Genomic DNA, 24,470 nt, shown 5'->3' on the forward strand with positions numbered 1-24,470 from the left:
GAGAGAAGGCTTGAGTACAGGGGTCTCTATCCAATAGATCTTTGTTAAGAGGGAACATGGAAAGAGTAATACCGTGACTCAGCTCCTTGACTACTTCTCTGTCTCTGCAGGTGTGAAATGGAAGCAAGAGGCTGCTCGGAAGGACACTGCCTGGTCACTCCTGACATCAAAAGGGGGGACTGGGGACAGCAGGAGATCATGATCCTCACAGTGGCCCTACTGCTCATCACTGTGATCACTGTCGGGCTTCTCTTCTATTGCCGCCGCCGGAAGTCCCACAAGCCTGTGGCCATGGAAGACCCAGACCTCCTGGCTCGGAGCGTTGGTGTTGACACTCAAGCCATGCCTGCCATTGAGCTCAACCCCCTGAGCGCCAACTCCTGCAACAATCTGAACCAACTGGAGCCCAGCAAGACCTCAGTTCCAAATGAACTTGTCACTTTTGGACCCAGTTCTAAGCAACGGCCAATGGTCTGCAGTGTGCCTCCCCGATTCCCACCAGCCGCAGTCCCTTCCCACTCTGACAACGAGCCTGCCATTAAGAGGACCTGGTCAGGCGAGGAGATGGGTCAGTACAGCCATAGGCCCTTAACCTCTGGGATTGATGGAATAGGGTGGTAGACCTAAACGCTCCAATGTCTGAGGCACAAGAGTTTTTGGAGACCATTCAGTCCAGCCCCTTGGGATGGGATATGAAAGGACATGTTCAAGGTCATGGTGCACTAGTGGACTGGGTCAGATGCCAGGTCTCTGGGCTCCGAGTCTGTGGCTCATTCTAGTGCACCATGATCCTCTCCTCTAAATTCCAAGTCACTCTCTAGGACTGGTTTCCAAGGCAGAAACCTATAGACCCTGGATAGAAGTGGGCTTCTCTATATTTGTGCTTTTCTGGGAAGGAAAGAGAAGCAGTAGTCCAAGCTTCTGGTCACCCAGTCTGGAGGTGCAGCAGCTTTGGGCTGGACCTGCTTGGACTAGAGGCTTACCTTCTCATATTTGGCTCAAAAGGAGATGAATTTGCAAAGCACTTTTTATTTTCTGGCTTATTCACCAATAGTTGAAATAGGTATTTTCACTAACTTTTTGCTGATAGGGTAACTGGGGGGGTCTGTGACTTTTCAGTAGCAAGGACACCCAACTATTCAGTAGCAAGGACAGAGCTAGGACCAAGGATGCCTGGTCTCCAATCTTCCAAGCCACATCTCATTTAATCACCCTCTGTGACAGACACCTTCACACCTCCTAGTAAAAACGGTGTCTCTGTTTCCTTCAATTAAGGAGATGAAACTCAACAGTAGGACCTGGGATGGAGTTGCTGTGTCCAGCAGTGTGGGTGGGCTGCATCCATATTCTCGCCTCATTCACTGCCCTTACTTGGATCAGTGGCACAGATTTGCAAGATGGGTTAAACTTCTACTCTTGAACTTAACTCCAGTGGATTCTAGGTATCAACTTAAGCTGTCGGAGACAACTCACATAGATAGGCCACATATCCACCCACTCCTTGGCCCATTTCTACCAGATGCTAAGTTATGTATAGTAGCTCTAAGGCACCAGGGAAACTCAGAGCTCACCCTGTCTTGCTGTTCCCTTTCAGTGTACCCAGGCAGAGCCGCAGTCTGGCCTCCTACTTACTCCAGGAAGGATCGCTGGGAATACCCCCACTCTGAGGTGGCCTCCAGCCCTCTGCCACCATCACCTCGCTGCCACCAGGCCCCAGCCGTGATGCCCGACCCCTCCGGCCTCTATGGGGGCTTCCCCTTCCCACTGGAACTGGAAAACAAGCGGGCACCCCTCCCACCCCGCTACAGTAACCAGAATCTGGAAGATCTGATGCCCCCACGCCCCCCCAGTCCCCAGGAGCAGCCGCTGGCCCCCTGTCTCAACGAGTACACAGCTATCAGCTACTACCAGTCACAGTTCCAGCAGGGAGGGGGAGGGCCCTGCCTGGCAGAGGGGGGCTACAAGGGGGTGAGCATGCGCCTCAGCCGGGCTGGGCCCTCGTATGCTGACTGTGGGGTGGCGGGGGGGCATCCCACAGGCCACGGCCAGCCCCAGGCTCCCCCCAACTATGAGGGCTCTGACATGGTGGAGAGCGATTATGGGAGCTGTGAGGAGGTCATGTTCTAGCTTTCCTCAGAGAAAAGCAGGTGGGGGGCCAAGGACTGGGCACCTTCCTCCTGTTTGGAGAATGTGGCTGGGCAAGTGGAAGGGAAGCCCCCACACCCAGTCCAGGCTGCCATACCTTGAAACGTGCCCTTCCAGACCCCCAGCTAGTCCCTGCGGAAGGAGGGAAGCTGAGGGCAGAGCTCCAAAACCAGCACTAGGGCTCCCAGCAGAAAGGGAATGCACAGAGCAGTTATCTTGGAAAACCAGGAAAAACTGACTCCTGGGAAGAGCCAGAGGCAGTCTGTCTCGTGATTTGCCATCTCTCAGTGCCCAGGGAGGCAGGGCCTGAACTGCGGAGTTGGCTCTGTCAGGGCATGTCTTCTCACCTCCATTCTGGAGGCAGACACAGGTTTGGGCCTGTCAGGCAACCACTAGGTCTGCTATGGAGACAGGTGGCTGGGTCATTTTACCCTGGAAGGCCACAGGGTATCCTCCTGGGAGCTGAGAGGCCAGCAGCAGGTGAGCAGGTGCCTAAGTCCTCGGTGGCGCCTGGCCGCATTGCTGTGTGCTCCATGGCAGCACCGAGCTAGGCATCGGGGACAAGATGTGAATGAGGGTGACAAGGGTTCCCGAGGAGTGGCACCAGGGAAGGCCCTTCCAGGCCTTAGGCTCCTGGAGGTCCCCCTCCTGTAATCCGGATTCCAAGGAACTTGCTCTGTCTCCGTAAGCCGCATGAGCGTCCACCAGCCAGGGCCTGCCAGGATTTGCGCAGCCCTGAATCCTTCTTAGAGAATTCAGACCTCATGAAACTCTGCGTTCGTCATCCCAAGTTTCTTAAGCAATTTTGGGCCAAAGGCAGGAAGGATATAATTCTTCATTTAAAAAATTCTTAGGCACTTTTCAACCTTGCTGTTTGGATGAGTTGCCCCAAAGGGACTTTTCTTCCCCAGACACAAGGAATTCAGAACCCCCACTCAGGGCAGGGCAGAAGCAGGCAGCCAGACACCAGAGTGTCCAGGCTGGACACCCTGCCCTTTCCTGCCTCTCCATATCAGATGCCTGCCAATCTAAGTGTTACCTGCAGTGACTCAGCATGGAGGGTCAATGTGGGCATGTGTCTGCACATGTGGGCACCCGTGTATAGTATGTGTGTACACATGTGTAGAGTGTATGTAACCATGAGTGGCAGGGGCCAGAGAATTCTGGTGGCCTTGCCACTCTCTCCCCTGACAGTCCTCTCTGGTCCACTGCCTTTTCATGTGTGTTGTTTCTGGAGACAAAAGTCAAAAGGAAGAGCAGTAGAGATGCTCACCCACAGGGCTGCTGCTTACAGTGAGAGGAAGCTGCACGGGTGAGAGCACATTTGTGTGAGTGGTGCGTGGCTGTGCGTGCAACTGTGAGCGTGAGTGGTGAGGTGTGTGGGTTCATTGGTCATTGTTTTTTTTTAACAATAAAATATCTTTTTTACTGTTATTTTCTGTGTTGCTTGGCCTACTTAGGGTTGGGTTAGGGGAAGGGCACAAGGGTCTAGTCTGAGGTTCATGGAATTTGGGGGCTGGAAGGAATCCTAGAAGTCATCAAGTGCCATGATTCCCAAACCTAGCAAAATAGCTGATATATAGATCGCTGAGCCCTACCCTGGACATACAAAATCAGACTCTCTGGGGGTGGGTATCTGGAAAAAATACCTTCCATTCTGATAAAACTGTTTGTGCTTAGTGGACAAGTCTGCTAACCAGGAGGTTAGTGAAAAACCCAGGGACAAGACTTCAGAACTGCTGATCCCCAGCCAGCACCCTTTGCACCTAATTACACTGGTCAGAGAGCAGGGCCTTAGTAGAATAGGTCTTGGGAAGCCAGCCCTCCTGGTGTCCAGAGTTGGCCCGCAGGTGCTGTTCTATACAGCTGACCCCAAGGATGTGAACATCGCTGGGCAACCATGGTCCACGCCAGCCTTTCAGGTAACACCAACACCGGAAAACCAAGTCCCTGCCATCAACCTCCCGGTGCAGGTGGGCAGAGAAGACATATCCGCGGGAGGGTCCACAGCAGACTGTGGCTGTGGGTCAGGCAGCTCGGTTCAGGCAGATCTAGTGTGGCCCTGGGCAGGTGTGAACTGGCCTCCTGTTTTTCAATAAAACAAAGACAGTAAATAACAGCTACCACATAATACTGTTCTGAAAAGTAAGTTTAAAGAACTTCCAGCAGAGACAGTAAGGGATAACCATTATACTAGGAAATAATACTATATAATATATAGATAGGATTAATTTATCAGAACTGAGCAGGAAATCACAAATCTACTCCATTGTTGCCCAAATTTCTGTTTTGTTCATCACTTTTATGATTTTTGCCTTGATAAAATACTGCCTATACTGTTTATTCACTTAGTCTTTTTATTTTAGTGTATTTATATTTAAAATTTTTTGATGCACCTTAAAATGATATATCCACAAAGGCTTTGAAGGTTAATATTTTTTATAGCACACATGAAAAGACATAAACATTCAGATTTTAGGAATGACTTGTCCAGATTTAAAAAATGACTTGTTTCCCTAAATCATCTTTGGGAAATGTGATCTAGTGCATCCTCATTCCCAATTCTGCTCACCCCGAGGCCTGCAGAGCAGGGTTTGTCTGGGGTCCCACAGCAGGTCTGACACCCAGCCTGGGGCTCTCCCTCTCCCTACAGCACTTGCTCTTCCAGACGCAGGCGCCTTTCTCCACCCCAGCCCGCCTCTCTCCTGACCACGGCCCTCCTTCCCTTTGGCCTCTTGAGCCTGCACCTTCTCAGAGGAGCCACCAGAGGGCTCTCTGAGCTCCACACCGGGGGTACTGAACTGAGGAAGGTGGTTTTCAGGGAACTGCTCCCATCTCAAGCCACAGCGACTCTGGGTCCAAATGTCCTGAGTCTCATACAGTTCAGCAGTGGCAGAGAAAGGCAGACACCCAGGTCTCCTGACCTCCAGGATGGGCATTTTTTACAGCCACCACAATTATCCTCACTACCATCTCTACTGGCACTTGGTACAACAGGTGCTGTGCAAGCACTTGGCCTCTTATTTAATCCTCACAAAACCCCATGAAATAAGTTCTGTCATCTCCATGTTACAGATGGAGGAACAGAAGCACACAGAAATAAGTAGCTTGTAACTTACGTTAGTGACTTACATGAAGACACCCAGTTCATGAATGACAGAGTCATGATTCCATCCAGAGCTTTCTGATTAGGAAAGACCTCTGGAGAGATCTAAACCTTACATTTGGGTTCATGAAACAAATGATACACAAAGGCATCAGAGGACTGAGGAACAGCAGCAGGTAGGACTGAGAGGGCTTAGTCTAACGGTCCAGCTGAATTCAGAGGCCAACAGGATGACTACGATTCTAGGTGGTATGAACGGCCAGAGTGTCTAGATTGGGGAGGTGGGGTCTGTTTAGCCCTGGGCTCAACTCCAGGCCAGTCCCACAAATCCTGTGTCCAGTTCTGAGTGTGGACCTGATGAGCGATATAGTAACTTAAGCAGTGCTGGCGGTTGGGATGAGGGTGTACAGCCATGTCCTGGGAGGGAGGGTGGTTGGAATTCACCAGGATAAATGGCAAGGGACTCGTGAGGTTTGTCGACGGCAGTGGAGTGAAGGTGGGCCTCACAGCTGCGCTGTCACATGGGGCTTGTCAAGGTCTTGTAGAGAAGGCAAACGAATCTTCCAGAGAGCAGGGCAGTGCTCCTGGGGGGATATTCATGAGCTCTTGCAGGGAGGACCAAAGCCAAGGCTGGAACCGCAAAAAGCGAGTATCTGGGGCAGAAGAGCAGAGCCAGAGGCCTTGGGAGGAAAACCACCTTCTTTAGACTGAAGATTATGGAGCTTCTAAAGGACAGGGGGGAGAAAAGATGCAGTGCATGAAGTCGTGAGATACGGAGTGACCTGCCAGGGCCCAAGCTACCTTAGAACATCCAACTCCCACCTCCTTGTTCCCCACGCTGAAGGGTGAGATGCCCCCCTGCGAGGGCACCGGGCCCAGATGCGCAGCAGCAGCCCCTGCTGCAGAGCCTCAGGACAGACTTCGGAGGCCCTCAGGTGGCCTCTGCCAGCTCCATCCGGAGGGAGGCTCAGGCTGCCTCACCAAGTAGAGAGCGTGGGCTTCCTCAGCGATCAGGCTGGGAAAAGACAAGTCTTAGAATTTTCTCAAGATTCCTCAACAAATCTACAACATCCAACCAAGGGAAGTACTTGGTAAGACTGACAAAAAAGTCACAAGAAATATAGTGATGTTAGCTCCTTACAGGCTAGGCACCACTCTCTACTGGAGGAGACAGCACTGCATTTAGTAACCAACCAATCCCAGACTCGTGGCTAGCCCCGCAGAAGGCACTGGGAGATCAAGCCTGTCTGGTGAACGCCCCAAGCAGCTCGCAGTCCCGGAAAGACGGCCAGGCATCACGCCTCTCTAGCATAAGCGGGGACAGACTGACCAGAGAGGGGACAGTAGGCACTGCCGAGGAGGGGCCACGAATTCTGACCCTTGCAGCCAGGACAGGCTCTGGAGAGGAGCAGCCATCTGAAGCAGATCTTAAGAGTTGAGCTTGATTTAGCAAAGAGAGGGGCAGCCAGGCTAAGAGAACAGCCGCACCTGAGGGCTAAAGGTTTAAGGATCTGGGCAATGGTCGGTACTTCTGATGGACGGGGGCTGGAATGCGGAAGGACTTGCGTGCCCGGACTAGGGCCTGGAAATGTCCTGTGTCCACTGAGGGAATGATGGGGTAAGTGGCAGAACCAGTAGCCGGGCGGCTCATCTCAGGGGAACATGAGGTTTGGGCTCAGGCAGAACTGGCACCGCCACGTAGAAAATCTGTAATTGGGCAACTTAGTTAACCTTTTATGCAATTATTTAACCCCTGGCAACTGGGGATATTGTCAGCACCTTCCCTTGCTGGATCTGAGTAATAGAAGAGATAGTATAGACGAAGTGCTTCACATAGCTGGCGTAGTAAAGGCTCAAAAGTATGTTAGCTACTTCATCATTACTATTAAAAAGGTATACGTATATGTTTTTTAGTATCCATAACCACACACTTGCCTTTGTTCCATGGCAAGATAAAAGGACATCTGTCCAGTTAGGGGTAACAGGGGTAGGTAGGCAGAGGCTAAATTATATGAAGGCCGTGATCCTCAGCAGGAGAGGGCTGTGACTCCCAGCCACGCCCCTCCCTGCCCCACGCGCGCGCGCACACACACACACACACACACACACACACACACACACACACACGGAGGCCTCTGGCAATGTTTGGAGACACTTCAGGCTCTCAGACCTGGTGGGGTGCAGCTGGCATCCAGTGGGCAGAGGCGGGGGCAGCTGCTGAACATGCTGCAGGACACAGAACAGTCCCCCCAACAAAGGCTTATCCAGCCCCAAATGTACATAACACTGAGGTCAGGAAACTTTGTCCTGAAGAAACAGACGCAGCCTTTATGTAGCAGCTGGGAACCTGGCCTGAAGCAAAAGTACACTTATGCCAAGTTACGGCATATGGTTTTGCTTATTTATAAAAAGGCACTATTAATGGATTCTATGTTTGTCAGAGTTCATAGGGGGAGTGAAAAGAAAAAGACAATCCAACCATACATAAAAAGAACATACCATGACCCAGGAGAACTTCCTCCAGTAAGCCAGGCTGGTTCAATATCTAAAAATGAATCAATTTAATCCTCCATATCAACAGGTGAGAAAAGAAAAATTTGATGATCATAGTAATTGATACAGAAAAGGCATTTGACAAAATTTATCCATTCATGGTTTTTAAAAAACCTCTCAGTACAGGAACAGAGGGGAACTTCTACAAATACCCTACAGCTTACATCATTCTTAAAGGTGAAGTCTGCATGCTTTCCTGTAAATCAGGGGCAAGACTAGAATGTGTACTCTCACCACTCTTTAAACACTGTGCGAGAAGTTCTAGCCATTGCAATAAGGGGAAGGAAAAAGTTATACAGATTGTAAAAGAAGAAACAACTATCTTTATTTGGTTAGATTTCTTGGGAAAATCCCAAGAAATCTAACCAAAAACTCATAAAACTATTAAATGAGTGTAGACAGGCTGCTGGATACAAGATGAACACACAAAAATCAATTGTATTTCTATATTCTACCAAGGAACATGTGGAAACTGAAATTAAAAACACATTATTATTTAAAGTGGTGCCAAAGAAAATTAAATGCTTAGTTATAAATTTAACAAAACGTGTAAGATCCATAAGCAAATAAAATAAAAAATGATTAACACCAAATGCTGACAAGGATGCAGAGAAACCAGATCATTCACACATTGCTGGTGGAAATGTCAAAGGGTACAGCCACTCTGGAAGATGGTTTTCCTTTTAAAACGAAAAATGGGCTGACCATATAACACAGTAATCACAGTCTTGGGTATATATCTCAGAGAAACAAACACTTTCATGCAGAAACTTGCACACAAGTATTCCTAGCAGCTTTATTTGTAACAACCAGGCCTGGAAATTATGCAAATTTCTTTCATTGGGTGAATGGTTAGAAAAACTGGTACATCTATTTCATGGAATGGAATACAGTCATAAGGAACAAACTATGGATACCTTGGAAACAACATGGATGATCCTTATGGCAATTATACTAACTGAAAGTAGCCAATCTCAAAAGGATACATACAGCATAATTCAACTTATATAACAGTCATGAAAAAATACAATGATAGAGATGAACAGCTTAGTGGTTGCCAGGGGTTAGAAATATGGGGGAGGACAGGAGGTATGTCTATAAAGGGGTAACATGAAGGAGTCTCGTGGTGATGGTATAGTTAAGCATCTCAACTGTAGTGGGAGAAGCTACATATATTATCCAATTGCTTAGAATCACACACACACGTCCATGCATACACACAAAGGAGTGTATATACAACTGGAGAAATCTGAAGCTCCATGGATTATGCCAATGTCACTTTCCTGGTCTTGTATGGTGTACTATAGTTGTGCAAGATGTGGACCCTGGGGGGGCCGGAGGAAGGGCGCACGAGACCTCCCTATACATTTCTTTGCACCTTCCTGTGAATCCATAATTACTCCAAAATGAAAAGCTTAATTTTTTTTTCAAAAAGACTAAATTTTAAGAGGAAAGTGTTTGAATAAACACTTTGTTAAAGAAGACAGATCAACAGCAAATAAGCCCAGGAAAAGATACAGAACATCACTAGTCATCAGGCAAATGCAAATTAAATTCACAATGAGGTACTACTACACATCCATAAAGATGGCTAACATTTAAAAGACCATAATGTGAAGTATTGGTGAGGATATGGAACAACTGGAGCTTTTATAAATTGTTGGTAGGAATCCAAAATAGAATAGCCAATTTGGAAAACAATTTTCTAATTTCTTATAAAGTTAATATATACTTAACATACAACCAAACCCCACAATCCCACTTCTAGGTATTTACTTGACAGAAATAAAAACATGTCTATGTAAAGGTTTGTACATGAATATTTATAGCAGCTTTATTTATAGTAGCCAAAAACTGGAAGCAACCCAAATGTCCATCAACTGGTGAATGAATAAGCAAATTATGGTTCATCCGTACAATAGAATGTTATTCAGCAATAAAAAAAAAGAAACTACGGATACATGTAACAACGTGGATGAATATAAGAAGCATTGTCCTAAGCAAAAGAAGCCAGACAGAAAGGACTATATACTTAATAGTTCCATTCATATGACACTCTAGAAAAGGGAAAACCAGGAACAGAAAAATCAGATCAGTTGTTGTCAAAGACCGAGTGGCATGGGGGTGGGATTGATTGCAAGTGGGCGCAAGAGAAATTTTTGGGGTAAAGGAAGCATTCTGTGTCTTGATTGAAATGGTGGTCAAATGACTACATGCATTTGTCCAAACTAATCAAACAGTATACTTACAAAACAGGTGATTTTATTATATATAGATTATACCCCTATGCCCCAATTTTTTCAAAAAAAAGGTATGAGTAAACCAGTGGCTAAGCATCTAGTAAAGTGCACCAATTCAAGACACACACAGCTTCTTAGCACACATCTGCAGCGGGCTGAGTCAGAGGAAGCCAGTCTATCCAGCAGAGCCCTAGGTCGAGGGTCCAAATTTAGTCCACTGTCACTCAATTTCTGCTCCCAGCAGTGCAGTGGGCTTACCTCGAGTGTCCTAGTTACCTGGAAGGGGGGATTATGACCATTAAGAATGGGCATGAGCAGGAATAAAAACATGAATAATCTAAAAAGTGTTGAATGTCCTGCACAAAGGAAGTTGGCAAAACATGATTATAATGAATGACAAGCGACAGTGCTCCTGAGTCTTGGTTTCCTTCAATTCAACTAATAGTTTTTCAGAAAATGTCTCACCAGCTCATCATGCCAGGCACTTTAGGACACTCTCACTAACTCTCTCAACAGCCCCCAAAAGCAGACCTCCCTCCTGAGGCTGTAACGAAGAGGGGGAGGCAGCGAGTGCCTTGGGAAGTGCTTGGGTTCTAGAATCACAGGGCTCGTGGGTGTATCTCCATTCTGCCACTTACTGGCTGATGACTTGGAACAGTCACAGGATCCCTCTGACTCCCGGTTCCATTAAGAGAATTGTAAACAGTCATAATACAGTTCCTACTTTCCTCTCTCAGGAAAGTGTTATACTTTAATAGTGTTCCTGGAGAGGACTCTGCTTTTAAACAAATCTAATTCGGTAGCCAACTAGGGGCAGCTCAGATGGTCTTGTTTTTCCAATATGACAAAAAGGGAAGAAGAATCATCCCTTCCATTGTCCTGAAATCAATACCCTCACTTTAAGAAAATTAGGTGTCACCTCTTTTATTAGTCAGGATTCTTCAGAAAAACTGACCTAGTAAGATGGAGATACACATACATACATGCACACATAGACAGGGATTTCAAGGAACTGGCTTATGTGATTGTAGGGCCTGGCAAGTCCAAAAATCACAAGGCAGGCTGACAGGCTGGAAAGTCAGGTAGGAGCTGCTGCTGCAGAGGCTTGAAGAAGTTCTTCCTCAGTGAAAGCTGTTTTGCTCTTAAGGTCCTGCAAACTGATTCAATGAGGCAAACCCAAATTTTTTGAAGATAATCCCTTTTGTTTAAAGACAACTGATTATAGCCATTAATCACATCTATAAACTACCTTCACAGCAACATGTAGGTTAGTGTTTGATTGAATAATTGGGTCATTCAATACTATAGCCTAGTCACACTGACACATACACTAACCATCACACCTGTCCTGTGCAGTCATCTCATCTGCACAGAGTTGAGAAGTCCTACTCAAGTTTTCAAGGACAGAAGGAACAGACTTAGGAGGGACTTAGGATTGTCTAACAGAAAAATAACTACCTAGCCCCTTTCTTGGGTACTCTCAATTGCATAGACGGTGCTATTTTTTACACTACTCCCGTGGATGAGCTCTGTGACGTAATTAGAAACACACTGACCTAAGATTTAGTAAAGGGATCTGAGTGATGTGAAAGAAAAAAGTGAAAACAAAGACACAGCCCAAAACCTCTTAAAAATAAAAAATAAAATTCATTTATTGAAAAGGAAAAGTTTTAACACATGATCTGTGTGTAGAGCTGAAAGTAAGATTTTCTATACACTGCTGCATGATCCACATCTCTACACACACCATGTGGGAAATATACATCCATGTATACATCCAGGCACATAAAATACACAGTACTGTCTGGTTACAAAGACAGGATGGACTCTAGTTTTTCATATTCCTCTTATTCACACATCCACTGACATGTTTTTTACAAAGGAGTTCACACCATTTTATTGTTCACTAAAACAAAATAGCTTCCCCAGCATCACCTTGATTTAAACAAAAGGACACAACTTACAGCAGGTACCCATCCCCTCAAGCCCCCACCCCGACCCCCTGTGGTGACCTCATATCTGCACTGTTTATGTCCCTTGATCAGGGAGTGACTCAGTGGTACAAAGGACAGGGAAGAAATATAACAAGCTGATGCCGTCAGAGCAAACAGCCTTGCAACCGGTAGGACTAACAGTCTAAAAGTATTAACCATGACTTCAAAGATAATCCTCTCCTTTTCCTCTAATGCTCTTGGAGATTCATAATGTACTTTAGAAAACTTAATTCTAAGGCAGACTTGGAGCTGACTCCCTAAATACCAAGTAGGCCACCTGCACTTTGTGTCTCCACTGTGAGGGGGCAGCTTCATGTTCTAACAGAGGCTGACGCTGAGGTCCACCTTAACCTCTGATCAACTATGAAATAAAACCCGCTGATACAGACCCCTTTGCTCTGAGTAGCAAACAAAGAGAGCATAACAGACATAAATAGAGATTTTTGCCCTTCCAAAAAACATGAGGTGAACATGGAGTGTTAAACAGAGATGATATTCTACAACTTAGTAACGGAGAAATTTGAAAACAAACAGGGAGGGAGGGGAATATCTCCCTAACATCCTGTTTGGGATCATCACTTTAAGACAACCTATAAAACCGCAAATTTTATGTTTCATGGGATAGAGAGTAAGTCATGAGCATCAGCCAATGAATTTGGAGAGGAGAGTCACAGAGAGGGAAGCCGTGCACTGCAGGTTCTAAACTAAGACAAGCCACACATTGGCATGCATCTGACCAACGTGTGTGCAGATGAAGGGCTCCTAGCAGCCAGATAGCAGCATGATATAAATAATGCCACGTGTAAATAACGACAACTTCTAGGCACTGACTAGAAAATGCCAGGTCGTGCTCTTCCCAGCAAGTACCTGCATTTCAGGGGAGGCACACTGCCGACAGAAGAGTTAGAAACCTGCTCCCCACAGCAGTCTTTGCAGGAGGGAACATGGGGCTCTGAGAAGCTACCTCTGGGCTAAACCAGCCTGGGGCTGCTGTGGGGAGGTCAGGGGAAGGACACAGAGCCTAAAGGTATTGGGCCAGGAACCTCATGGTCTGCCTCTGGCGGGCAGACACAGCTTCACACTCCAAACCTCTGCTCTGCTGCTCCCTGATCAGACTTCTACTTGTGCTGGGACTTTCTCAGCAGGCCCAGAGCAGTGCACGGTGACAGGCTGGGCAGCTGGTTCCTAACAAGCAATGGAAGAAACCAGGGAGGGCTCCCTGACTGAAGAAGCCCCATGAGTAGCAGTGTAAGGTTCCCTGAGCTGGCCCAGGGGCTGCTTCCAGAGGAGGAGGACGGGCTTCCCCCTGCTACCACCTTCTGGCTGACTCTTTACTCGACACCTAATCGCTATGTAATGGCACAACCAGGGAGGTCCATTGACTGGGTCTGCCTGGCCTGGGTCTTCAGAATCAGCCTGTCAAAGGCAGCAGGAACTCAGGAAAGGGATCAAACAGGGAGAAGGTGATGGATGACAAAGTAGCTTCCAGAAGCCCCAAAGCTAGAGCTGTCTCTCCTGCACACCACGTTCTCTGGGCCAGGGACTCTGAACCAGTTAGTCTGCATTTTGCTATTATCTGGGACCAGAGGACCTCAGTATTGTGCCATCCGGTCCTCAGGCCACAGTATCACAGTCCCAGTCTCACTACCCACGTGGACAGGGCTGACTCTAACCACTCCCTGAGTGCACAGAAGCCTCCATCAGAGAGGCTGTGGGCAGGACACACATCTGACCCCCTTCTGCTGGCATAAGTCTTCTCACTCAAAACAACCGTCAGGACCACTGGGGGAGACTGGGGGAGCCCAAGCTTGCGAACAGGAGATGACAGTTCTTGAACCCACTTGGATAATTTCTAAGCCTCAGGCTTCAGAAGGCAGAGCCGCTGCTACCCCCGCTAGAACCTTGGGTCATATAAGCACCTGTCAGTGACCAACCAAGGGCAGAAAGGGTCGGCGAAGGTGCCATTCTCCTAAGGGTGACCAAGTCACCACTGATTACATCTTCCTAAGTTAATAAATTCTTAGGTAGGTTGGGAGTCACTATGAAGTTTGGCTTTGGAACAGAAGAGAAAGAAAAAGCTGGGGCGTGGGGGTGGGTCACAGCCCTTACAAGCTTTGGTGAAACCAAAACAGAACCCCTACAGAGCTGTGCTGCCCTCCCAGCTTTCAGGGTGAATGAACCATATCGCCAGGTAAGCAAGAGCCTGGTGACAGGGGTGGAGGAGATCAGGACCTGTTACAGATGCATGAATACACACACACAAAGAGCTCAGGAGATGCAGAGTTAATGAATGCCCTTGTACAAGACTTCCACACCAAGGGGGAAGAGGCAGTGGCCAGAAACAAGGCAGTGTGACTTCCTCCGCCTGCTCTGCAGTTTGTCCCCAAATCTGCAGGCTGACTTGAAGTAAGCCAACCCTGAGGCTACTTCGGATACTCAGAGGCATGTGGGGAGAGGGACAGGGTTCACAATTAGTGTTCAGAACAAAGGAGACCTAAGCCCCGGCAAGTGGCTCCTTTAATCCAAGTCACGGAGGCAGCCTGGGGCAGAGCACTGTTTCTGCCCCATCCCCCATTGACTGTAAACAATCAAGCACCACACCCAGCATCAGACCAGCTACTTGTAATTCTATGAACTTAATTTCACACTCTCTGTGCACACTGGCCTCATGTTGTCATCCATGACAACAGTGTGGGTGTCTTCCTGGCATGACAGCAACTGAACACTGCCATGCCATTTGCCTACAAGGGTCTGAGGGTGAAAAATAGGCCTGAACGCCCAAAGTGACCATTTTACAAGCCTCCCATGGATGGGTCACATCCCACTCCACCGTCGTTCCCTTGGCCTAGTGCACAGGCAAATATTCCTGAGTCTTCCCTATCTTCCCAATATGAAATCAGGCTGGTCAGTGGGAGGTGTACACATTCAGATGATCCTGATTAAGGCCAGCCAAGAGTGCTGAGTACCTAAGCAGACATTTCCTAGAGCAGCTTTCTTTTCAGCAGGAGAAGCTGAGTAAAGTTTACTAAGAAAGTAACAATTCTTCATAACCCCAGATCTAGAGACAGAGACCAACAAAACCTACCTTCTTTTAAATAAAATATAAATATATTCCATTTAGGCAGCACTTGATATCTTCAGGAGCTAAAGCAATGAAGAACGCAGTACTCTGATCCATATGAGGAGTTCAGAGAGGAGAGAGTGCTGCCGAGTCGCAGCAAGCCAGAAAGGAAAGATCAAAAACTCCAGGCTTGGGGCTGGTTTAAAATGATTAGGAAGGTCCAGGCACCTCCTGGAGACCCGAATAGGTAGGAGAATATTGAGGTAAAACATCTGTTATATGAGGAGGCCCAGCCTTATGAAGAGGGGTAATTATCCATGTATTTAATCTAGGCCCAGTCTGGGAAAGGAGAAAACATGAGGTGGGGGTGCTAAAATTTTTAAATAAAGTGAGTTGTGCAACAGGAATGATTTGGGTGAGGGAGGCAGGTAAGGGAGGAGGCGTGAAGAGGGAACTGAGAAGATCTGGGTTAAGGTGAGTACAAGGGGTCAGAGACGGCACCACTGCTAGAGGTACCTCCTGCACACCTGCCACCCACTCTCCCCCTGCCCTCAACCCCGACTGGCCCTGGGTACCTAGCTGTCAGGTAGAGGGGTTTCCAAACAGCAACCAGGCCTTCTTCCAGATCCTGGGCCCAACTTGAGACTCTGGGGCCAGGAGCTGGGGAACATGCAGGGGTAAGGTGGGCAGGTGCATTTGCTATACAGAGGCACGAGTGGAGTTGATGAAGATGGGAGCATTGCTTGGCTGGATCAGCTCATAGAGGGCCTCATACGTCCCCACCACAAAGCCCACGAAGCCCAGGATGCTGATCAGGGCGTCCTTGGCGATGGTGAGGGGGCTCATGCCCTCCGAGTAGTAGGTGGTGATCTCCAGGAGGGGCGGGATGATGAGGGCGAGGGCACTGCTGCTCACAGAGCCCACCAGGGAGATGACCAGGTCCAGGCGGGGGATGAGGATGGCCAAGATGCCTGTGGGAGAAAGAGGACATGCCTGTTCAAGACCACCCAGAGCTGGAAGAGACCACCTCACTGTTTGGCAAATTTAGCAAGTGTCCTTACAGAATGAAGAGCTCTAAGGAAACTGAGCCATTATCCAGTCCAACCTCTCATTCCACAGATGAGAAAACGGATGCCCAAAGATGTGGAATAACCTGGGTCTGCTCCAAGCTTGGCAAAACTGGGCCTGGAACCTAGATCTCCTGGTTCCAGTCACCTACCTGTCTTTCAGCTTTTCCTGCTATAGTACATGACTCCCATCTTTCTGAGGAAAAGGAACCAAATTACATGGCAGAGCAATCTGGCCTCCACCAAAGGAGAAAGATTGTGGAGCAGAAAAGAAGGTGGACCATTCCTGAACAACTGCTCATTTTCTTACCACTGAGGGTGCCTCCAACACAGACATCTCCACTTGAGTGACAAGAACAAACAGGGGAAAGAATCCTTCTTCTGCAATGATACCATGATAAACCCCACTTCACATTTTCATTCAGGGAAAGTGGAAGCAGTTCTCTGTGCAGGCAGAACTCAGGAGCAAGGCCCACACAATGCACACGTCCCTATGCCAGGACAAGCTAGTGGCATCCACACCTGACACTGAGCTCCGGGTGTGTGTGAGGAAGGCAGAACGGATGAAGATGAATGGTGGGCTACATTAAGAAATGCCATCAGCTTCCATACATGCCAATGACTGCCCACTGTGGAACTGGTCAGACAGTGCCAACAGGAGGGGACTTCACTAAACACACTTGTTCCACTGCTCACTGATCCTACTGTCCCCATCCGACTCAGCTTTCTACTGGGGTGGGGTGATGGGTGACGGCTAATGTTTATAAGTTTACTGAGGATTATAGGTCTGGAATTAGGATTTTGTGTTTGAACCCTGGCTTGGCACTGGGAAAGTTATGGCTCCTTTCTATTCCCTGGTTTTCTTGTGGGCAAAATGGGGATACAATGGCTCCATTACTATTGCCAGGTCTTTGTTAAGTGTGTGTGTAGCCTCACTGGATCATCATGACATCTATGTGATCAAATGAGGTTACACGGTCATGTAACAAAAGGCCTGGTGTATGACAGGCATATGATTCAGTTATACTAACACCGCCAGTGTGTATTTTGTTGCTCATGAAAAGTACATCATTAACTTGTTAGTAATCAATACAGTTATTATTATCGTCACTAGCGTATATTTTCTTGCTCATGAAAAGTACATCATTAACTTGTTAGTAATCAAATGTATTCTGACAGATTGTCTTCCTCACCCCCAAGAGCCCCACCGCAGGTCCTTAGCATTCAGAGAACGATCTATTATTTCACTGACCCCTATGAGAGAGTTACGCTTTCTTTGGGGTTTTCAATTCTAACATCATTTCAAAGCAAAAATATAGTCAGATCATTCTGAAAAAGGCATCACACTGAAGTTACCAGAACACCTCAGTCTGGCACAGCCAATTTTACTCTCAGATCAACTTTACCCTTCAGATGGACTGTCTGGATTGATTGCTGTTTCTTTGGCTGAGCACCAGATGAAAGGAATGGCTGCATTTAGAGTCCATTATGAGAAATGCTTCCTTTTAAACTGGAATTCCACTCCCTGAAGCAGGAGGAGAGACAAGTGGGAGCTGAGATTTGCTGGGGGAGGAGAAGATTCGCACCCCTGTCTCACACTCACTTTGAGGCCCTGTTGTCCGATTCCATAGTCATGAGCTGCTTCCATTTTATGTGAATTCAGTTCCTCACTCACACTGGCCACATTTCAAGGACTCAACAGCCCCCTGTGCCTAGTGGCTACTGACCTGGACAGCACAGACCCAGAACACCTCCATCAAGGCAGAATATCTAGTGTCTTTAGCTAGCACTGCAAAGCAGCCACTCATCAAGCTGATCTGCCTCGGCCCCAAGGATATGTAACTCCCCATCATTACTATTGTCTCCATGCAAGAAGAGGCCCAGAGAGGTTAAGTGATAGAAAGTGACAGAGCTGGGACTCTGTCCTCAAGCCCCTCAATCCAGGACCTCAAGCCCCTGATATAGTCATATCATAGACCAGATGTATAAGAAAATACAGAATGATGCTCACAGAAGAAGGGGGAAGAGGGGATTTGGCAGATCAGCAGAAAGATCCTGTCTGTGAAGAACTGGGGTAGTCAGATATTGAGGTAACTTTCCCAAGGAAGCACCACAATCATTTGGCAGAGAATCCAGTATAGGCAGCCCTGACTGCTCCGTTCTGTAAAGGCAATCAGACAAGTTTTTGAAGCCTGATAACCAACAGGGTACAGGGATACTGAGTCTCAAATCTGCCTCTGCCAAGGTTGTATAGCCCTGGGCGATCCCTTCCTCTTTCCTTGTAGTGATCAACCATAGTCACAAATATCCATTAATATTGTTACTGTTCTGAAGCCTTCAGAAAGTCTACACAAATTATAGGCTTTTATTTTCCCTGCAAGTTAAAAACAGTCTGTTTCAGCCCTTAGCTATTTCTAAATAAACAGAATTGGTGATACCCCTCAAGCTTTCAGGGTTGAATCTGGAGGCAAGCTGGGGGTGAAGTGTTTGCAGACTGTGACAAAATGGTGCTCTCACCATGGATAACCTATCACTCCATGAATTGATCTGCTGTGTGACTCAGAGTAAGACTCTTGCCCTCTCTGAGGTTTGTGTCTTCACCTACCTAATGTCAACTTCCTAATGATGGCTCTAGATGTTGCAACTTGGATGAGTGGTGGGTGGAAATGGCACTGAGGCAGCAATCAGAACCAAGCCCAGGGAGAGGCTGGTACAGGAATGTGGTTAGAAGTGCAGGATCTGGACTCAGAATTTAGCCTCCAATCCCAGCTCCACCACTAATCAGCTAGTTACTTAATCTCTTTAAGATTCATTTCCCCTATTGTTAAATAGGGGTGGTCAAATGGGATCACTCACGTACATTACTTAGAGTACCAAGCACACAATAAATGCTTCATACATGTGAGCTACTGTCATCACCAGTCCCTGTTCATATCAGGCTGTGACCCGGAGCAAATGGGCTCACTGCTCAGTGCCTCAGTTCATTCACCCATGAAGTTGGTGATCGCATTGATACTGAAGTCTCAGCTGTCTCTGAATTTTTAAGCAACTGTACAATGCAGGTTTAGCCACTTAGGAATGTGTCCTGGGATATGTCCTTCAGCTCACTGTCAACTGAGAAGCATCTTGTGCTGTTCAAGAGTGACACAGCAGAGCAATGGGATTCCTCTCCTGGAACACATGGTTTTGCCAAAAATGTAGCTTCCAACCTTTTTATCATTCAAAGGGGTGTGAGCTGTTCTTCCAAAGCCAGCCACTGGCATCCATGGATGCCCCTGCCCACTCAAGAGAAGACAAGCCCCAGGAAGACAGAAGTCAGATGGCCTGCTGGGCCCCAGCCTGCTCTGTCCTCACCTCTCTGCCTCCTGCACATTGATTGGGGGACATACAGGCACTTCCTCGTGTGAGTTAGTGAAGTCAGATGTACTCCACTCTGTGATAAGAATTAAGTGGAAACAGAAACAGTAGCTGTGTGATAAGAATCTTTTCTCAGATTGGCAGAGATGTTCCACTTCATCATGTTACTTTAAAAGCAATCTAAAAACTTGTTCTTACAAAAAGGAGATTCAAGATAAGCATGCTTAACAAAAATATCCTTAATAGAGATCTTTAAAAAGGGCAAGACTTTTCTCTTAAGAGCCAGGACCACAGGGTTGCAAAGAGAAGACCTTCTTTCTGGCCTAGCTGGACCAGATACCACAACTAAACCCCAAATAAAGCCTGGCAATGGAGAAAGATCAGGTGGGGAGAAGGCAAGAAAAGCGGGCCTCCCACTAGAATGGAGGAGGAGGAGGAAGCATAGGAGACCCAAACCAAATTAGCATCCACAGCCCCAAGGGCTCAATAACAGGGGTATCTGTCTTGCTACTAGGCAAAAATGTGGCAAACTAGTTTTAACTAATTCCAGTGGAAGGAACAGGTACTTAGGAATGATATGGGAGCAACTAAAACCTCTTCTGGCACTAAAGTTAAGCCCTCTAGAAAGAGAAACTCAAGAAGGTAGAGATTTCAGGAAGCAGCCACCTGGGAACCCTCTCTCCCCACATTCTCCCCTCTCCCACAAAAGGAACACCCCATACAAAGAGGAAGACAGCATACTGGCAGGTCTGCGGCCCTCTGTGGCCACCTAGCTGTGGCACACACAGAAAAACACGACTGAGGACAACTCAGCTAGATCACATGACTAGTCAAGAGCGCTCCAGTGCTATTACAAAACATCTTCCCTTTGGGTTAAGAGACCCTAAAAACAGGACCTTTTAACTGCTGAAGCAACATGAGGCAAATGGCGATGTTCAGAGAAGGAAGTGATTGGGATTCTGGAGCCTGTGGTTTTAGACCAGCAACAGAAAGAGCTGACTTACCCACAAGAGAAGAGAAGGCACTTAAGAGAACAAGCACACACTTACAAAAATACCTTGGACACTCACAGCTCCTGTGCCTGGAAGCTCTTTCTGCTGCTGTATTATAATCAATGCTGGGGAAGCCCACCTGTGTTACCCTTAAATGTCTAGAAATCTGCTTTCAGTATTAATAATAGTCTTGGAGAGAATATATAATTTCATTTGGTGGGGGTATAAATTTTTTTAAAAAGCAAGGAAAACCTACATGTCCAACACTAAAGGAGTTTAGTAAATATGATCCAACAACATAATGGAATATCATGCAGTCATGAAAATACTTCTGAACAATATGTACATTCAAGGTATAATATTAAATAAAATGGGAAAGACAATGTTATGTGTATACTATGATTGTAACTCTTTTTAAAATGCACCCATAAGGTTTAACAAAGAGGATAAGGTGCCAAAAAAATTATTTTGTTAAGTGAGTGGGATGTTGGAAATTTCTTCTTCAATAACCCCAGATCTGGACATTCTTCAAATGTTTTTACATCAATTTTCTTTTTTAAAGCAATATTTTGGTAGAAATTTAAAATTAGGCTCAAAGGAGTTGTGCAGAATCAGAATTTTAGACTTGAGAGAAACCTTAGCAATCAGATATGCTTCCTATCTTGGAGTTCGGGAGGACGAGGCCCTGTGAGGAGGGGAGTAGCGCCCGCGGTGCACAGGTATTTCCTGCTGCTGCTCTTTTTCATTGTAGCTTCAAGATGGAGAAGTGTGCAAAGCCAAAAGGTGCTGAGGAGCCACTCTGGACATGGACGCTTCATGCTCTAATGGGTCTGGCTGCCAGCAATGTTGTACAGCTACGCATTCCAGTCCAAACAGGCCTCTTAAGTGATAAGGTTTTATATTATTTCATCTTCAACAATAGGTTTCTAAAATTCTTATTCCTAACTGAAGCAAAATGTTTCACACAGCAAATGCCACAGACAGTATGAACCACTGAAGAAGAAACATAAGTGTCTCATGGCGTCCAAAGAAACTATTCCTCCTATAGCTCTGGACACCCCCGGGTGGAGCCAGCCTCCTCCAGCCTCTCCTTCAACACCAGCTCTGGACATAACGTGACCTGCTAAGACTGCATTTTCAAACATATGGCTGGCACCCTGTCCCATTTGGACACATTATAAAATGAGCACCATTCTTTGACAGGTGTATTGTCCCTTCCCCTCCTCTCCAACAGTCTGGAAGTAAGCATCAAGAAAATAAATAGATTTTGGGGGAAGAGGAAGATAGGAGAGAGAAATAACAATATTTGGGGGATGGAGGAGAGAGGAGAGAAAGCTGAATTCCAAGTGGAAAAAAGTGAGTCTGGACCAAATTCCCCTGTTCCTCCTGGGGATGGAGGTGGGAAGAGGAGGAAAAGTCGGGAGAAAGTCAAGAAAACACCAGAAACAGCAATAACACAGGTTTCCATTAGAATTCATGGCTACAGTCGAAAATAATTAGTTACAGCAAAGATCCAAAATCATGTACCAATTAACCTCATATAAAAGGATCTGAGAGTACAGAGAAACAAATGATCTCACATAAATACATTTAGGTTGGTGCTACAGTGAAAAGCTTCTCCTGAATTCAACAATCACTTCAAAGTCTCCAGAGAAGAGAGCTCAGAGAGGAAGGGGCTGCCTCCTTTGACAGGATGACCGTGCAATACTAAACCACAACACATCACAGGAGGAGGAAAAACAACCAAATGTGCTTGAAGATCAAAGCAGCTTGTGTCCTCTGAGCAACATACTGTAGAAGGGAGATGAGACCCCCAGACAAGGTCAGGAAAAATGAAGCAAAAACCAAGAGGAGGTAAGGATAGCAGGAGGTCTATGAATCAGAGATCGCCTGCTCCTGCTGGGCACAGAGGAAAGAAAATCTGGCAGGAAGCAACACATATGCTACCAGAGGCTAAGCCAGGCATGAGAAGAAAATAGGGCAGGGCAGGGGGGGCATCAGGCCCCGCCTCACCCCCAGCTCTTCGGGCACGGAGAGGCCGTCTAAGCAGTTACAGCACACTTTCCCTAGGCAGACCTACTTTTTCTAGAGGAACCATTTTGAAAAAGCCAATTATTTGAACCCTCCCCATCCTTTCTTTCAATGTCCTTTGGATCCAAGAATTGGGGCCCTGAGAATTGACATGAACACTATGCATGTGGAAGCATCTCCTCAATACTTAGAGCTAATCCATCCTCAGAGGAAACACGCATATCTGAATCAAACCATTGAGTTGCTGGCGAGACGCGAGTAAATCTGAAGTCCAAACACTCTATTTTAGCACATACTAAGGCAATTTGTTAGAAAAGCAAGATACGTCCCATTCCCCCCTTTTCTCTGTTTCTAGGCAGCAGTGGCCTGTAGGCAGCTCTGGGTGCTGGATCGGCTGCTGGCCAGACAAGGCAGTGCCTGCAGGGTGCCGAATAAAGGCCACAGAAGTCCCACTCCGGGTGCCATCAGTTTCCTGGCTGGTGAATCCAAGTAGTTCACCCTTCACTTGGCTCCCCCCAAGCCTCACCCTGTAAGTAATCCTATGAGGAATGCTGCTCAATATTAAATCAGTCATGGGAAGGCCTTCAGGTCCTTAGCTCCAGTGAGCCCTTCCCACCCAGAGCTCCCAGACACTGAGCTTCCACCTACTATCCCTGAAGAATACTGAGAAAGAGAACGGCAGGTGGCTTGAGAAGGCCTATTCTGGGGCAGGCACCAGGCTGTTCTCTCAAGGAGAGCCCGTCCTGAGGCAGGTACCAGTATGTTCCCTGAAGAGGGCAGTTCTGGCTAGGGAGCAGTCTGTGTGTCTTAAAGAAGTCTAATCTGCATTAAACATTAGTCTACTTCCTTAAGGAGTTACGTTTTGGTATAGAAACTAGTGTTCTGTTTCTGCACTATATAATTTATTTTTAATGTCCAGAGTTTATAATATATGGGCCAGAGCTTTCTCCCCAACTCAAGTTTATAAATCCTCACTTGGTTTGTGAGGCCAACAGGGATTTTTTTTTTGTCTAATTTGGTTTCTGGGAAAGCTTCATTCAGGTCCTCAGTGGTCATATGATCAAATGGAATGACGTTCTTCATCTTCTCCAGCTCTTCCTCATATTCCTCAATGCTGGCCTGTGAGAGAGACTTTTAAACTCAGCACAACTTTTCACGTCTTCTTTTTCATCAGGATCCACCTGGACAGTGTATTTATCCTCTGGCACAGGAATCTTCAAGGCATTAAACTTCTTCTCAAAGTCATCTACCAAGCCAGCCTTTGCCACACTGGCCTTGTAGTAAGCCCAGTCGAGTGCAGGGGGTTTCTCGGGTAGAGTAGCCAGCCTGGAGGTGAGGGTCTCATTGCAGAGAATTAGCAATGGCCTTCTGGTTTTGGGGTATGATCTCCCCCAAAGCTACCCAGCCAATGGTTTTTAGAGCAAGTTTTAAACCCAGCCATCATGAGATCCTTCACTGGCCCCAGCAGTCCACAGTCCACACAGTAAATGATAGAAGTGCAGCCACTAGTGTTTTTGCAGAGGTCCCTTCTGGGAGGAGCTGGTCCTTTGAGGAGGTCCATTCACCACAGGCACTAGTCAGTTCCCTTGAGGAGGCAGATTCGGAGGTAGGTACTAGTCTTTTCTCTGAGGAGGTTTGCTCTGTTCCTTTCACTATATCTATTTTAGGAAAAGCATTAGTTTTTCCTCTGTCTTGCTTGGGAGGATGAAAAAGAAGGTAAGCCTCTGGCCTGCCTTTCTCTTGGTTACAGTGAACCAATAAAATCAGTTTTTATTTTCCAGACTATCAGCAAATGCGAGATAACTTTCATGTCATTCATCCCAAAAATATTCCTTTTTGGTTCAATTAAATAATCATACAGACCTATCTTTATTTCAAAGACAGAGGCTTGGACTGGATAATTTAAGGAAATTCCCAGTAAAGT

The 24,470-nt window shown here is 46.8% G+C and overlaps 2 protein-coding genes across 9 annotated transcripts in view; one reads left to right on the forward strand and one right to left on the reverse strand.

The window, feature by feature from the left end:
- FAT2 (FAT atypical cadherin 2) overlaps positions 1 to 3,551 on the forward strand; it is a 75,149-nt gene extending 71,598 nt beyond the window's left edge. For both annotated transcript variants that reach the window (XM_036879108.2, XM_057490543.1), the window contains exons 23-24: positions 111 to 568; positions 1,595 to 3,551. In XM_036879108.2, the coding sequence (XP_036735003.2) occupies positions 111 to 568; positions 1,595 to 2,127 (991 nt within the window). In that variant the 3' untranslated portion in view covers positions 2,128 to 3,551. The remainder of the gene's footprint in view (positions 1 to 110; positions 569 to 1,594) is intronic.
- Positions 1 to 24,470, reverse strand: part of SLC36A1 (solute carrier family 36 member 1) — a 68,480-nt gene that overhangs the window by 6,635 nt on the left and 37,375 nt on the right. For 3 of the 7 annotated variants that reach the window (XM_036879113.2, XM_036879109.2, XM_057490551.1), the window contains one exon: positions 11,667 to 16,070. The exons of 3 other annotated variants lie outside the window; for them this stretch is intronic. In XM_036879113.2, coding sequence (XP_036735008.2) covers positions 15,869 to 16,070 — 202 coding nt within the window. In that variant the 3' untranslated portion in view covers positions 11,667 to 15,868. Of the gene's footprint in view, positions 1 to 11,666; positions 16,071 to 23,531; positions 23,666 to 24,470 lie in introns of those variants that run through there. One more of the 7 variants, XM_057490556.1, reaches the window with a different exon arrangement.

The sequence above is a fragment of the Manis pentadactyla genome, chromosome 2 (assembly GCF_030020395.1).
Source record: "Manis pentadactyla isolate mManPen7 chromosome 2, mManPen7.hap1, whole genome shotgun sequence".
Classification (NCBI taxonomy): Eukaryota; Metazoa; Chordata; class Mammalia; order Pholidota; family Manidae; genus Manis; species Manis pentadactyla.